We start from the raw sequence: 16,255 nt of genomic DNA, 5'->3' as shown, positions 1-16,255 counted from the left end.
CCAAATGGTGTTTATATGGGAAATTCAGAATTTAAAACAGAACAAAAAGAGGATCAGAAAACATAAATTAATCTACAGAACTGCTTTCCATAGTGTTTAAGTGCACTCTGCCAGATTTTCTTGCTTTGAGGCTGTTGGCAGATGGTTATGTTTGAGTGCATGTAGAGCAGAACATAGGGTGGACAAATGTTAGGACTCGGTCCAAGTCTACAAAGACTGTGTGCTTTAGTCAAACGTCATGATGTGTTTAAAAAATATCTTAAGAATCACGTATCCAGAGAGTTCGGTTTGTACGCACCGAAGATAATATGAGCAATGCTTAACAACGTCACCTTTAGAGATATTCCATCTCTCTTATGTTGGTGATAGCTTGTAACTTTTAGGCACATTTGTGTTATTGTGACAACTTTTGGCTTGCCTTCATTGAATGTGCAAACGTCAATCTCAACTTCATCTCAGCTGTCTAAGCTGTTATCCAGCATTCTTCTGCAAGAATAACAGTATGTGTAATTGCTCCCCTAGAGAGCACCCGAGGTGAAATATGAAATATACTGCAAATTAACCATAGAGCTTGTCTGCCTCAGTGCTGACGTGTGAGAATAGATAGGTGGAGCAATTAGATCCAGCTGAATTCTTTTAGACAGCTCAGAGGCTCTTGGTTTATGTTTGGCAGGTGAAGTGAGGTTTTGTAGATGGGCGGATGTTAAAGAGAGGATAACATTTTATCAGGATGGAATCTGAACACATAGATGACAGATAGCCCCGAGGTTAACCGTACTGTAGATCATACTGAATATAGAGATAATGGAGCCTCTCAGTACATTAGAAACATGAGAGATTGGGGTGGGGGCAAGAGGGTGTGAGATGGTAACATTTTAGATCTATTGCTACACACAATATGCTTACTCAAAAACACAGACAAACACTCATGCATGTTAAGTTTTTGTGTTTTATGAGGGCTTTCCATAGACAATGATATTTATACTGTACAACCTGTATATTCTATCCCCTAACCCACAGAAAACTTTTTTTAAAAAATTCTAAAAACATCACTTGGTATGATTTATAAGCTGTTTTCCAAATGGGGACCAAATTCCCATCATAACATAGGGTTTACCTGACCAGGCAGACCTCCGCAGACTTACTAGAGTTCTCCATTATGTTTCATCTTTCAACCAAGGAGAAATAAACAATAGAAACAAGACAATTGTTGACAGATACTCATGCACATGCTCATTCACACATAAATGCTCTTATATGCATAATAGTCAACAATTTAATTTTTAAGATGATATACTGATACACATTTCTACTTTAATATCCTTTCTACTAAAATTGCTTATAGGATAAATAAAAATAGAATCAAATGAGACAGTTGTTGAAATGAATGTTGATTTAATTTGTATGGCTTGATTCAGCTAATTTACAGTTGTCTTAAACAAGAATTTGGTGAGAAATGTTTGAGTTAATATTTTAATCTCTTCTGACTGCAGACTTGAGCACAGTTTGAGACATTGTTGAGATACCTTCTAAAACTCTAGAGGAGGCACATGCTAGATCATTTAGATCATTTTTTCTTGGAGATTTAAGCAAAGTAGGCCAATTCATCTTAGTGCTACTTAAATATTAACAAGACCTTTTTTGATTCTTATAAATTTTTAAAATAAATCATCGATCTGAATCTGTTTGTGCATACAGTACATACTTTGTGTTTATGTATGTGTATTTTTGTATTGATGACCCTCATTTGACTTCTCCAGAGCTGATCCATTCTCGAAGTGTGGTGCCATTTGTTGGTTCCAGCCCTGGACAGCAGTTTCAGACAGTATTTTTGGATGAGGAGAGAAGCCGATTACTGCTGGGAGCCAAAGACCACATTTACCTACTGGACCCTGACAACATCAATAAACACCCCAAAAAGGTAAACACACACCTTACAGGACTAACACCTGCAGACATGCAGAATCAGGTTTCAGAAAAGGCACATAAAGACTTCACACTATGTGTGGTCTGGGGCAGAGCTTAGCAATTTTTTTCCATAGAATCATTTAGAAGAGACTTCACTCACTCTCAGACTGCTTGACATATTTCTTTCATTTGGAAAAGCCTTAGATTGTGATTTTTAATAGATGTGAGAATGCATTTACTTACGTCACTTGGAAAAAAAAACCCAAACAGATTCAGTATGTCAGGGTTCTGTCACTTCTGTCTAGTTTATTTCTTGGTTTTGTGACAGCTCTGACACTCCTGATTTGTCATGTCTTTGTGTGGGCGTGCTGCTTCGACCGTTCTCGAGCCGTGTGCACCGCACTCCTGTCTGTATGCCTTGTTACATGTGCGGGGCGTGGTGTTTGCATCCCGGCACGTCAGTCTAGTTTGGTTTCGGTTCTGTGTCGGGATTCGGACATTCATGCTCAGTGTGTATGTATTCTGTCGTGAGTGCACAGGATGAGCTTACACTCGTTGTTGTGCGCTCTGTCTTGTCGTGTGAGCATGCGGTTTCGAGTTCGCTCGGACCGTACGCTCTTCTGTCCACGTGTGTTGAGTTTTGTGTAGCATGTGGTTTGTGTTTTCAAGGACCGCGTGCTTTCAGGTCATGTTTTGTCTTGGACTGTGTAGCACACAGCTAGTGTTTTCACTAGCTCTATGCTTTCATGTTGTCATGTTTTGTGTGAACACGTGGCTTATGAGTGTTCTTATTGGCTGCGTGCTCATGTCTCGTTTTGTGTGAGCACTTGGCTTGTGATTTGTTTTACTGGCCATTTGTTTGTGTTTTTGTCATGTTTGGTGTGAGCACATAACTTGTCATTCGTTTCATTGTGCCATGTGCACTCCTGCCGATTGTCTAGCCCCTCCCATCTTGTTACCTGATTATTGGTTCATTTGCCCCACTGTCCTCCCTCGTTACCCTCTTTTCTTTGCGTCCCTATTTATTCTTCTTGTGTTTTCAGTCTTATGCTGGTTCATCGTCTAACATTGTCTGTCGTTGCCTCTTGTTTCGTGTTCATGCCATGCCATGCCAAGTCTAGTCGAAGTTTTGATTCCTGTCTTGGTTTCCCCCAAGGGCTAGTTTTTGTTTTATTTTATACCTAATAAATACCCATTGTTCTGGACTTGAGTCCTCGCTACTTTCACCAACCCAAACCCTGACACAGTATTCCTTAAAATGAATAAAAAAAGTGAAATGCAAACTCAGAATATCACAGAAACCTGCAATAATATGTTAAATTGTCTTTGCTGCTAACCTTCGATGATCCAGTTCAACCATACAAATAAGAAAAAGATTACTTTACATCAGTGGTTCTCAAACTTTTTCGGTCATTCCCCACTTTGGACAAGGGGGAATTTTCAAGCCCCATCTGCCCCCATCGCCCCAACACAATGCTAATGAAATACGCAACAAGCTTAAAATGTTCCAATTTATTGAAGTAACAGTATCAGTATAGTACCAAGTTGTATCTAAATACAAACTAACTATCTACATCAAATAACAGCAAGTTAAATATAAAGACAATAAAAGTGCAGCTGTGTCATAACTTGGATGAAATTCAAAAATAGAGAACATGAAAATGCAGTTGTGTCAAAATTTGTATCAAGTTCAAAAATAGAAAATAAATAAAAGTGCCACTCTTCACAGCATCAACACCCCCTGGTTGGGGGTCAAAATGAATCGTTTTTGCGGTGCACCGCGATGCAGATGAGGACGATTCGGTATCGGTTCAGTAATAGCCCATAACCGGTTATAATGTACTGACGCATTTCTGACGTCAGCACCGCGTGCTTAGTCGCGGCACACAATGGCAGAGGGAGGCGAAACGCCAGAGCGTGCACTAAAAAATGCTCCAATCACTTTAAAAGCCGACATTTGGGCACATTTTGGCTTTTATCAACAACACGGTAAGCCCGACCTTGACAAGACACACGCTGTGTGCAAATCATGTAACGCAAAAATAAAATATGCAGGGGGTAATACCTCCAACATGAGAAACCACGTCAGTCGTTTTCACGCCGAGCTGCAAACGCCTGTCAGTGCCATTGTGGATCCAGCTCAGCCAAAAATAGATCAACTTATATCAACATTGCCGCCCAACTCAGTGAGAGGGCAGAGAATTACCAGAGCAGTGGCATCTTTTATTGCAAAGGATATACGGCCCTTTTCTGTAGTGGAAAACCCCGGGTTTCGCCACCTGTTAAAAACACTGGAGCCGCGATATAAGCTCCACTCTCGCAGCCACTTTTCAGAAAAGATTATCCCCGAACTCTACCTCGAAACCAAAGCCCAGGTAATGGTGTCAATGAGCCAAGCTCATCGAGTTTCAATAGGATGTGATTCCTGGACTTCGGTCGCGACAGAGTCGTATGTGACAATAACGGTACATTACATTAGCGATGACTGGAAGATTTTGTCTCATGTGCTGCAAACGAGAGCCGTTTATGAGTCTCACACGGGTGCTCATCTGGCACAGCTACTGTCTCATGTCGTGGATTAATGGCAGCTATCACATAAGGATGTAGTGCTTGTAACAGAAAATGCATCGAACATGATCGTTGCAGCTCAATTCGGAACATTTCCTCACGTAACATGCTTTGCGCATACGCTAAATCTGGCATCCCAGCGCGCGCTTAAAGTGGGCGCGCTCTCCAGGCTTTTGGGCAGAATCCGACGAATATCAACATTCTTTCATCACAGCACCACAGCGAGCCACTGTCTGAAAGTGAAACAGCAATGTCTTGGCCTGAAAAATCATAAACTGATAACTGATGTTGCAACAAGGTGGAACAGCGCATACGACATGGTCGAGAGGTTCCTGAAACAACAACCTGCAATTTGTGCCACCTTGCTGTCACCAGAAGTCAGAAAAGGAGAGAAAGATCTGTGCACTCTTACTGACACAGATGTGACAAATGCAGAGGATGCTGTAAGGGCATTAAAGCCAATGAAGGATGCAACAACACTGATGTCAGAAGAGCGCAATCCGACAGTTTCCCTCATTGCTCCTCTACATGCGCAACTCCTCCAGAATATGTCAGACACCAACGGAGACTCGCACATGATCCATGAGATCAAGAATGCAATCAGAACAGATCTCCTGAAGAGGTACAACAGTGAGTCACAGAAGAGGATCCTTTCATACAGCCTCTGCCCTGGATCCCCGATTTAAGGGAATGCCTTTTCTCACAGAAGAGGAGGGAGATTGGAGGTATACAGAGCACTGACAGAGGAGGCTGCATCCTTGGAGGTAATTCTATCATGTTTCTTGTACAAAAGGCTATATAAAATTAAAACAAACTTAAATGCTCATAATATTAATAGTATAGGTAAAATTTGTTGAAATGTTAAGTAATTTAAATGTATTAATCATTATTTTTATTTATTTTTATTAAAACGGAAAAAGTTATAATCCTCATATATTATGTGAGCTGTTGTATTGGCTGACTGCACTGCCACTGTCCTAGTTTAATTGTATTTTCAAATATGTTGTTCAAACACAGGGTACAAGAATGACAGAAGTGCATGAAGCACCTGAGGGGAGAAGAAACCTCCATGGATGACAGGTCTTCTGCTGCTCCCAAACGGAAAGGCCTCATCTCTGCTTGTGAGTTTGCCGGGACAGTCTTTCACTGACACTGAAGGTACAGTAGAACCCAAGACCCCCTATGTCCTTGCTAAGGAGGAAATGGAGGCATACTGTAAAGCTCCATCTCTGCCTCTCACTGAGGACCCTTTGAACTGGTGGTGTGCCCATGAGGTCATGTTTCCTCTCCTCTCTCGGCTGTCAAAGCGATACTTGTGTATGCCAGGCACAAGCGTGTCTGCAGAGCGAGTTTTCTCCACAGCAGGAGATGTGGTCACTGCTAAAAGAAGCACTCTTAAACCAGAGCATGTGGACCAGTTAGTGTTCTTAAAGAAAAATGTACAAATTCCCACATGCTGAGCAGTTTGTGATGTTTCAGGAAGTTCCTGTTCCCAGTGCTTTTATTTTGTTTTATTTTATTTTGTGTATTAAAAAACACTGCTTAAGTGCAAGATTAAGTTTTTTGTATATTGAATATATTCAAGTAGGTTTGGCCTCTTGTTTATTTTGGTTTGTAATTTAATTTCATGTTTATACATTTGTCAATATTTAAATGTTTTACAAGAAAGTACACTGCACTAAGTATTTAAGTACACTCCCTGCATTATGCACTTTTAGTAGCCTACTTACTTTTGTGTGTTCTAATCTAATGCTTGATGCAATGTTTGATGCATTCAAGAAGCGTGTTTTTTGAGGTAAAATTAAAGGTTCAGTTCATGTATCTGACTGCTTGTATTTATTGACAAAATTGTATACATGTGAAGCAAAATTGAAAAATAAGGATGCAGTGCATCCTGCATCGTCAGGTGCATCGAGATAATCGAATCAAACCGAATCGATGACTTGATAATCGTAATCGAACCGAACCGTGAGACCAGTGTAGGTTCACACCTCTAGTTGGGGGCTGTGGACTAACATAATATTGTACTTAAAAACGTGAAATAATTTTTTTTTATATATTACACATATTGAAATAGACATAACATACTGTGTTTGGTATGGGATTAAATGATAGGCAGTGTATAAGATATAAACTAATGATTAATTATTTTAATATTCCTTTGTTCCGATCAGAACATGTGAGCGGAGAACGCATTTCTGAATATCCCTCCGCTCGCTCATTCCGCTCAGTGTCGCTCGCTCAACCCAGAATGGCCTTCTGGTTCAAAAATATGTGGAATAAGGACTGTCTCCGACTAAAGTTTTTTTCTAGTCGACTAGTAGACTACTAGGCTATACAGGATAATGAGCATTATATTGCCGCACTCAAGCACACGCATAAAGCTTGCCACAAAGAACTGGCAAAAGTAATGATTATGAATGTGTAAAAAATCAAGGAGACATTTAATTATTTATTAATAAACTAGTGTTTTCTGTGTCGCTGCAAAGATAAAGTTGACGATGCGGACTCGCCATCAACGAATAAAGATATAAAGGCATAAAAAGGAAAATTTCCTCCCGTTTGGCGCGCCCCACCTGTCACATCACTATTCCCCATCCCCACCACTTTGAGAGCCGCTGCTTTACATAAACATCACATTTGTTTAGGCTAATTGTTTTGTTTTTATTGTTGAAGTAATAGTGTTGAACTTTCTTTTCCTGCATCCGATTATTTTGCAATCCAGAATGGCATCACATCTGCAGATATCCCACCTCTCCCTATGGGCATTTCAATGCCTATTTGTGACCCTGGACCACAAAACCAATCACAAGTCGCACAGTATATTTTTGGCAATAGCCAACAATACAGTGTATGGGTCAAAATTATTGATATTTCTTTTATGCCAAAAATCATTAGGATATTAAATAAAGATTGTGTTCCATGAAGATATTTTGTAAATTTCCTACCATAAATATATAAAACATTTATTTTTGTGAGTGAATGCAGCACAATCGCGAACATAAATGGACAACTTTAAAGGCGATTTTCTCAATATTTCAATTTTTGGGCACCCTCAGATTCCAGGTGTTCAAATAGTTTTATCCCTTATTTAAAGCTTATTTATTCAGCTTTCCTATGATGTATAAATCCCATATTCAAAATTGTGACCCATGTGACTAGTTTTGTGGTCCAGGGTCACATTTTGTGCGTACACAACGTCTATACATCAAGCCCCTGGCCAATATTCAGTTATAGTCATAGCATCACCTACTGGCAACAGGAAGTGACATGTTTAACATTGTCATGCACTCCTAGCATCATAATAAAATATGCCAAGTGTTAAACATACTAGAAACATACTAGAAACTTGTTAAAACGTGTTAGCAACACAAGTGTTAAAGCATGCTATTAATGCCATGAAACAGGAAGTTGTTTTAACTCAAACATACAATGTCAAATCTGCCTCAAACTTCATTTATGATAAGAGTCCTTGCCTGAAGACATCTACATTACAAATACATGGCAATATTCAGTTATAGTCATAGCGCCACGAGCTGGTAGCAGGAACTGTGTCACATTTAATGACTCTGCCATTAATAATCCTCCTATATTTACCCATTTAAGCGCATATTACCCGCCATTCACTGTTTTCTTAAGGCCACCGGGTGACGGTGGCACCGGTGCAAGGGCCCGTGCATCGCTGCTTGCAGCATTAATTTTATTTTATTTTATTAAACAGGTTTCTTGTTCTCGTCTTGTTCTCTTTTCTTTGGTTTAACATAACTAAATCAAGTGCATTTTTAGTGTGAGTGAGTGTTTGGAAACTAGACAGTACTATGTGGTTGCTAGGATGTGCATATGTAAGTCAGAATCACTAATATATTTTATGTCAAAGTATTTGTTTATTTATTGCCAAACAGGCAGAGGCGGACAGAGTACACAGCTTTATTACTTGAGTAAAAGTACAGATACCCCTTGCTAAATTTTACTCAAGTACAAGTAAAAGTACTACAGTCAGATGTCTACTTAAGTAAAAGTACTGAAGTACTTGTTTTTAAAAGTACTTGAGTATCAAGAGTACATTTTCTAAATATTGCATTACTACTGCCACGGTGCTTACATTTATGTACAGAAACGTCCTACTTGGAGTTATGAAAAATGTGAATGTTAATACCTTGGAGAATGTAAAAGGAATTGAAAGTAAAATCAAGTCGTTTTCATCTTTTTACCATGTTGCTTTATTCAACATCTAAGAAATTTCAGAAAATTCAGAAAATTGAAATCGTCTGGCGAGGTGGGGCCACGGGTTGGCACATTCCCGGGATGGACCTGCTGCGTCTTCATCCATTGTTTCGTCTCTTATCTAAATCTGACCATGGAGTTGACTTTGGCGGAAAGCTGAAGGTGATTGCTGATAGACTGTCCCAATCAGTGGCGCCTGCACAATCCAATCACGTTTGAGGGGGAAACAACAAATTAAGGGGTTTCTGAGATTTTTCTTTTTTCCTTTTTTTTTTTTAGAAGTAGTAACGGGTACTCACGGTTATGGATAGAAATGTAGCGGAGTAAAGAGTACAATATATGCCTCTCAAATGTACTTGAGTAAAGTCATGAGTACTCCCCAAAATGATACTCGAGTAAAGTACAGATTGTACTTAAATTGTACTTAAGTACTGTACTCAAGTAAATGTACTCCGTTACTGTCCGGCTCTGTAAATAGGTGCATGTTTTTATTGTGAGAACAAATGCATTTTTCATTTTTAGTTTTAAAACTCTTGACTTGTCGACTGGTTACACTCCTGTACTTGGACAACATAATCTGGGTTAAACTAAGTACAAATCAAAACTGTTTATATCTTTCTAATCTCACAAAATGCTTGATAGCATGGTATGAGAGTCTCTGGATATGTTTAGCTTATGAATTTATTTATGGTAGTAGGTGTTCGAGTGTGTTTATGTGTGTCTCTACCATAAGAGGTCCTTTAGGCTTTATTTATACTTTCACTCCAACAAGTTCTCACAGTTATTTCACTGTCACTTCTAGATATTCCCATAGCATCACCCTACAGAGCTACTGAGCTGACCCTACCACCATCACACCTGTCAATCACTGTCTCCACAGTGGTCACATGACAAGGGCACATCACCTTCACCCTCACACATGCACACAAAACGTTTTTTTTTTCTCTCTTTCTCACATACATGCAAAGACACCTATACAGCAAAAAAAGAGAAGATTTTCTGATATATATATTTTTAGTGTATTTCAAAGTATACCCAAAATGTATTGCTAATATAGATTTTGAAATATATTTACATAAATATATTTTTCACGAGTTTTAGTTACTTATATTTCCTCTAATATTTTTTGGCCATGTATTTCAGTCTAAATATTTTTAAATCTTCAAACATATATTTTATAAAATACATTTTGCATTAGCCAATTTTTTTGTATTTTTTTTAAGATTGGGAATGTACTTTTTGTCCCTTAAAGTACATTTTGTTATATATTTTGCCACTTGAAAACTTAAAATAATATATATATATATATTAGGGCTGTGAACCTACACTGGTCTCACGGTTCGGTTCGGTTACAATTATCATGTCATCGATTCAGTTCAATTCGGTATCACAATGCATTTCGATGCACCGGATCCTCAATTTTCAAATTTACTTTAAAAGTGATCCGTGCGCGTGCGTGTGTGTTCGTCTGTTCGGGAAGTCGCAGTGACAGAAACAGTGACATTCCAGTTTGAATTTCAAAGGCCTGTTTATGCCATTAAGAAAATAAAATTTTATCAAATCAATTTTGTTTTAAAGAAATGTTTATTTAAAAGCAGCGCTCATTCATCAGTGTATATCTCACCATTAGAGGCGCGCGCATCAACCGTCGAGAGTCCACTGTTGAAGATGACGATCATTTATAATCACCCGTAACAACACAGAATAATTGTAATTTCACCATCACCTGGCAGCGAATACTTAAATCAAAGTACAATATTGAGGTGGGTGGATTATTTGTTTTGGCTGTGGATTCGGGTGACGTTGAAGCTCATTCTCTTTCTCTAAAGCAGTCCGGCTCTGCCAGGCGTAACAGCTCGGGGTGACCACGGCTAACATTGTTTATCAAGTTAATATAGCTATTACCTCCTGCCTATTATATTTGTGCGTGACATGAGCGCACACAGCGCGTGTCTTCTCCAGGTCGTGCTTACCAGGTTGTTCATAAAAGCCGAAATGTGTCCAGAAGTAGGCTTTTAAAGTAGCTGGAGCATTTTTAATTATGCGCACACATCTCGCCTCCCTCTGCCAGTGTATGGTATCACGACAAAGCACATACGTGACAAATGACGTCAGAAAAGCGTCAGTACATTATAACCGGCTATGGTCTATTACTGAACCGATAACCGAATCGTCCTCGTCTGCATCGCGATGCATCGTAGAAACGATTAATTTCGAAACCCCTAATATATATATATATATATATATATATATATATATATATATATATACACACACACAGTATATCTTAAGTATTGCTTTGTAAATTATATATTTAGCAAACTTCTTTGGCCATATAGGCACCTAATGCTTTTATTTCATATATAAACATGAATGTTTACATAAGACATGCATGTGTGTGCGTTTATGACTCATTCGTGTATGTTTTTTTCTTCATTTGTATGGTGGAGGGTACGTATTGAGCCCCTTTGTCAGTTTGTGTGGAACCACGACAATCTTCAAAGCGCCGTCATGTAAAGTCGTTTCACGAGCATGGGTAATCATGGATTGCATATTACATGTAGAGACGGCTCTTGGAGGTCAAGGTCAAAGGTCAGCCCTGTGTATGCTAAGCGTTTAAGCTTTTATAATACATGTGTGCAGAGACAAGGCCAGCAGCCCCTTCATCACTCTTTATCTGAACGTGATCCTCCCTCTCGTAAGCTTAACCCAGGACCCATGTTTGTACAGTATTTCATGTATGCAGCTTTTCATCTGTTAAATACACAATGGATTACGCTCTGTTTAAAATCTTACCTTGAGTCACGACATGATCTCATTCTGAAACAGAATTTTTGTATGGTTTACACTTCATGGTTGATTTACTTTCCTGTAACAATGCCATGAGAGACAATTGTAAACACTTATTCTGACTATTTAAGTAAGGTATATGTTGTTTCGTTTAGTTGAATTGACTGTGTGTGTGTGTGTGTGTGTGTGTGTGTGTGTGTGTGTGTGTGTGTGTGTGTGTGTGTGTGTGTGTGGTCCTGGTAAACCCTACATTAAGGGTACCAAATGTCCCCACAAGGATATTATCTGACGTATTTAACGTTATAGCTTAAAAATCATATATATATATTTTGAAAGTGTAAAAATGCAGAAATTTTTCTGTGAGGTTTGTGTTTAGGGTTAGGGGTAGAATATGCAATTTGTACAGTATAAAAATCACTATGTCAATGGAAAGTCCTGGACCCAACATGTGTGTGTTTCTCACTTGCAGCTGAGTTGGCCAGCTCCAAGAGAAAGGGTGGATATGTGTATACTTGCTGGCAAAAACCCTCTTGTAAGTATCAGTCAGAATATATGTCTGCTAAATGAACATTTTAATACACAGACTGTCTTCTCTAACTCAAACCTGTCTTGTAAAAGAGAGCTGTAAACTGTTTTGCATCAGGCTTCCACTACAGATTTTTAATGATTTTTTTAAAGGAAGAAAATAATACTTTTATTAAGCAAGGATACATTACACTGATCCAATGTGACATTTAAACTTTCACAATGTTACAAAAGATTTATATATTTAAAAACAAAATGCTGTTCTTTTGAACTTTATATTAACCAAAAAAATGTATATATGTATATTTATATATATTAATATTTAGATACTTGTTTCCTTACACATAGATATTTACACTTACAGTGTATAAATGTTATTGTTATTTGTATCAAAAACCGGTGTCATAGATAATTTTCGACATTCATATTGATTGATATGGTTTGTTTTATCATTTGAAACCAAACGTTTTGTGAAAAGTTTTACATGAAAAATGATGCTTGTGATATCTTTCTTTTTATAAAGACTACTTTAGTAGACATGTTGCAATTTATTGCAATTACATTAATACATTTTTATTAGTGCTGTCAAACGATTAAAATATTTATCGCGATTAATCGCATTAATGCCATAGTTAACTCGCGATTAATCGCACATTTTTATCTATTCTAAATGTCCCTTGATTTCTATTTGTCTCATTATTTTTTCTAATTTTAATTCTCTTATCAACATGGAAAAGTGGATCAGCATTAAGTTTGTTCTTAGCTGTGGTATCCATGTGCTTCTGTCTGAAGTCATCCATTGTAGAGCTTAGATCGGGCCCAAAAAAATCAAGCCCGACCCGAGCCCGTGCGCATTGTGTCCGAGCCCGGCCCGACACATAAACTGTAATTATGAGCCCAAGCCCGATTTAAACCTGTCAATTTTTTTCATACGTGGGTCGTTATAACTGACGTTCTCAACTATTTTCTATGTTACTTTCTCCCGCCCGCAACATTTTTGTCCCGCTCCCGCCCGCAAATACACTCTTTTTTTTGTAGGCTACCTCCAAATACTTTCGCCTACGTGTCGCCACCATACACATCAGCATAAATGCTCCTGATAAATTATTTGTTATTAAAGCATTAACACACAAACCACTGTTATAACATAAAAGCAAGCAGGCTACTGAGTGCATGGTTTGGCATGACTGAATGCGCGCAAAGTGCGCTCCCTTAATAATTCCTAAAAAGCTGACATCAGTTCATCGCAATCTCACACATCTGTTATTATCAGTGAAGCTGACTGCACAATGCATCTTTCATAATATATACACTCTGTTTGTTATAATTTGAGGATTTGCCAGCTTACAGAATTCAGCACTGAACAAAAAGTCTGTTTTGAGCGGTGAGGGGAGTCTATTTTAAATGCTTCTGATGCTTCTTCATATGTCTGTGATTGGCTACATCCCTCAACGCTGCAAACATGTTATAAAAAGAAACTCTGGCCTGTAAATCGTTTCTATTTTGTTTTAGTTGTTCTTGTTGCTTTTCTGCAACATATGAATAAAAATGTATTAGTTTTTATGTTTTATTCATAGATATTTCTAGTTTGCGGGAGTCCCGCGAATCGTTTTATTCTCCCGTATCCGCACACAGAGTGAGTGCATTACCGCTCGAGCCCGCCCTCGCACTCGGCCATCAAATCTAGTCCCGCGCCGCACTCTATTGCGTTGAGAGTGCACGTCTCTAGTTCGGCGTCTCGCGCTCGCGCCATCCACTCAAAACGTACCGTTAGCCTACTACTCTTTGGCCGGCGCGCAAGCCCAAACAAGTACGTGCGGCGTGCCTGTTGTTTTGTTTCCGTCTTGCTATCCGGTGTGGTGTTGTTTGCTAGGCCAAAAAGAGCGTTAATCTCGCGATAAAAAAATTGACGCCGTTAAAATGTGTTTGCGTTAACGCCGTTAATAACGCGTTTAACGCACAGCACTAATTTTTATGTGTAATTTAAATATCCAAATACTTTTTGAGGACAGTGCACGTGCTCATAATGTCTTTATTTCTCTTTCTACCTCAGACCGAATGTGCTAATTTCATAAGAGTTTTGCACAGCTATAACCGAACCCATGTCTATGCCTGTGGCACTGGAGCCTTCCACCCCACCTGTGCTTTCTTAGAGGTCAAAGGTCACAAAGAGGCAAGAAATTAAATTACTGACTGCTTCCACACAGAGTATATTGAGTTTGTCTAGTATTCTTGAAAGAGTTTTAAAGTTTTATTCAGTAATTTCTTCTGTATGGTAACTAATAATAATGAGTGTTTTGTGTACTATGATCACAGGACAGCTGGCTGCACCTCCACAGCAACACTGTGGAATCTGGCCGGATGAAATGTCCTTTTGATCCCCGCCAGCCTTTTGCTTCAGTACTCACAGGTGAGACTGAATCAGGTCTTCCTTCTCTTAAACACAAACCTGATGTAAAGAGCATTTTACTCTTAACACGGGATAGGCTTTCACCCAAGAAAAATCTGGTTCGTCTTTCACACATTTTTTTCTTCAAGTTAAACCGACCCTTATGTTTCCAATGGAGTACTGTGGAGAAATGTCACACCCTGTCAAGAGTACCAGCCATAAACTTTCCAAAATGTCAATTTTTTTCTTGTGTTCCATTTTTGTGGGTTGTATTGAAGCTGGAATTTTTACAGCTAAGCAAAGTTTGATTAATTACAGCCATTAGTCATTACCGAACCTTCCTTCCTGAGAAGACCTGAATTAGGAAAGTTTTAAATGAATAGTTTACTCAAAAGTGAAAATTATGAGTACAAAACCAAATTGTGACATGCTCCAAAAAAATCATAAAAGTCATCCAGAAATAGAACATTTAAGATAATAATATGTATCTCTACTGTAGCAATCAAATCAAGTAATTCATGCAAATGAGAATTTTCACTTTTGGGTGAAGTCTTTCAACAGTGTGGTTGAGTGTGTGTGTGTGTGTGTGTGTGTGTGTGTGTGTGTGTGTGTGTGTGTGTGTGTGTGTGTGTGTGTGTGTGTGTGTGTGTGTGTGTGTGTGTGTTTTACACTGACAGGTAGTGTTGTCACGGTACCAAAATTTCAGTATTCGGTACCAATACCAGTGAAAATCCACGGTTCTTGGTACCAATTTCGGTACCAAAACTTAATTTAGATTAAATTTACATATATTATTAAAGTGTATATATCACGGTTACAAAGATTGAAAATGTAGTATTAAAAACACTTAACAATAAGATTCCATTTGTTAGATAACATTATATGAAATGACCTAAAAATAAACAATAGTTATTTACTGTAGCAATTTTTCTCCTTGGGGTTAATTTAAAAATGTACTAATACATTTTAACAACAATCAAGTGTTTGTATTAAATAACATTCACAAACATTAATTAATGTTGTAAAAATATATTGTTCACTCAATGTGTTGATATTAGATAACGCATTAAGTAATGTTAATGAATGGTGTCTTATTTTAGTGTTACCAAACTATACAGGATATAAAACATGTTTTATTTGACTTAACTATACTTTTATTTAATCCAAAACTGCGTTCATATTTCATTTTAAAAGGGCCTTTTAAACGTGCGAAGAGTTATCCAGGCAAGAATAAGCCTAGAATTACTTTTCTGATGGACTGATATTAATGACATAAATAGGGATACACCGATACTGATACCAGTTACTCAGGTGTCGATCCGAAACTGTGCTCATGTACTCGTACTTGTAAAACTACCCCGATACAACCGCACCCGATACCACTTTAGGGGCTGTTCACATATCGCGCTTTTTGCACGTGCAAAACTGCAAATTAGTTATTTCAAATGTAGGTACAAGTGGGCTCATAATAGAAGCGACGCGCTCTTTTTTTCCAGGCGCGCATGAGTCTCGTGACAAAAAACAACCCATCAGATTCGGCCTTTCCGTAACAACATCGAAAGCTCGGCCGAACAGCTGATCATAGCTGTACAGGGTGGCTTTTTATTTCTCATCTCCATAAATACATATAACTAGTAGTAAAGCTAATGCAAGGGCTTGAAATCAATTAATTCTTTGCCGATACTTCCTCGTCATCATGGAGAGCGCAGTTCGCACTTTCTCCTTTCCACAAGCGCTTTCTCTCTTCCGTGTCTCCTGCTATGCAACCATGAACAGAGGCGCGCCTGGAAAAACGAGCGCACCGCGCCACTTCGCTTCTTTTATGAGCGTGCTTGCCACGCACCTACATTT

The 16,255-nt window shown here is 38.5% G+C and overlaps 1 protein-coding gene across 2 annotated transcripts in view; it reads left to right on the top strand.

Annotated features, from left to right (window-relative positions):
* Nucleotides 1–16,255, top strand: part of sema3d (sema domain, immunoglobulin domain (Ig), short basic domain, secreted, (semaphorin) 3D) — a 57,351-nt gene that overhangs the window by 21,995 nt on the left and 19,101 nt on the right. For both annotated transcript variants that reach the window (XM_077193656.1, XM_077193657.1), the window contains exons 3-6: nt 1,761–1,921; nt 11,960–12,022; nt 14,069–14,188; nt 14,332–14,425. In XM_077193656.1, coding sequence (XP_077049771.1) covers nt 1,761–1,921; nt 11,960–12,022; nt 14,069–14,188; nt 14,332–14,425 — 438 coding nt within the window. The remainder of the gene's footprint in view (nt 1–1,760; nt 1,922–11,959; nt 12,023–14,068; nt 14,189–14,331; nt 14,426–16,255) is intronic.

Source organism: Siphateles boraxobius, unplaced genomic scaffold (genome assembly GCF_051911475.1).
Source record: "Siphateles boraxobius isolate OS27281-9 unplaced genomic scaffold, OSU_SipBor_1 31, whole genome shotgun sequence".
NCBI classification, from domain to species: Eukaryota; Metazoa; Chordata; class Actinopteri; order Cypriniformes; family Leuciscidae; genus Siphateles; species Siphateles boraxobius.
This window is presented reverse-complemented; position numbering and strand designations above follow the sequence as displayed.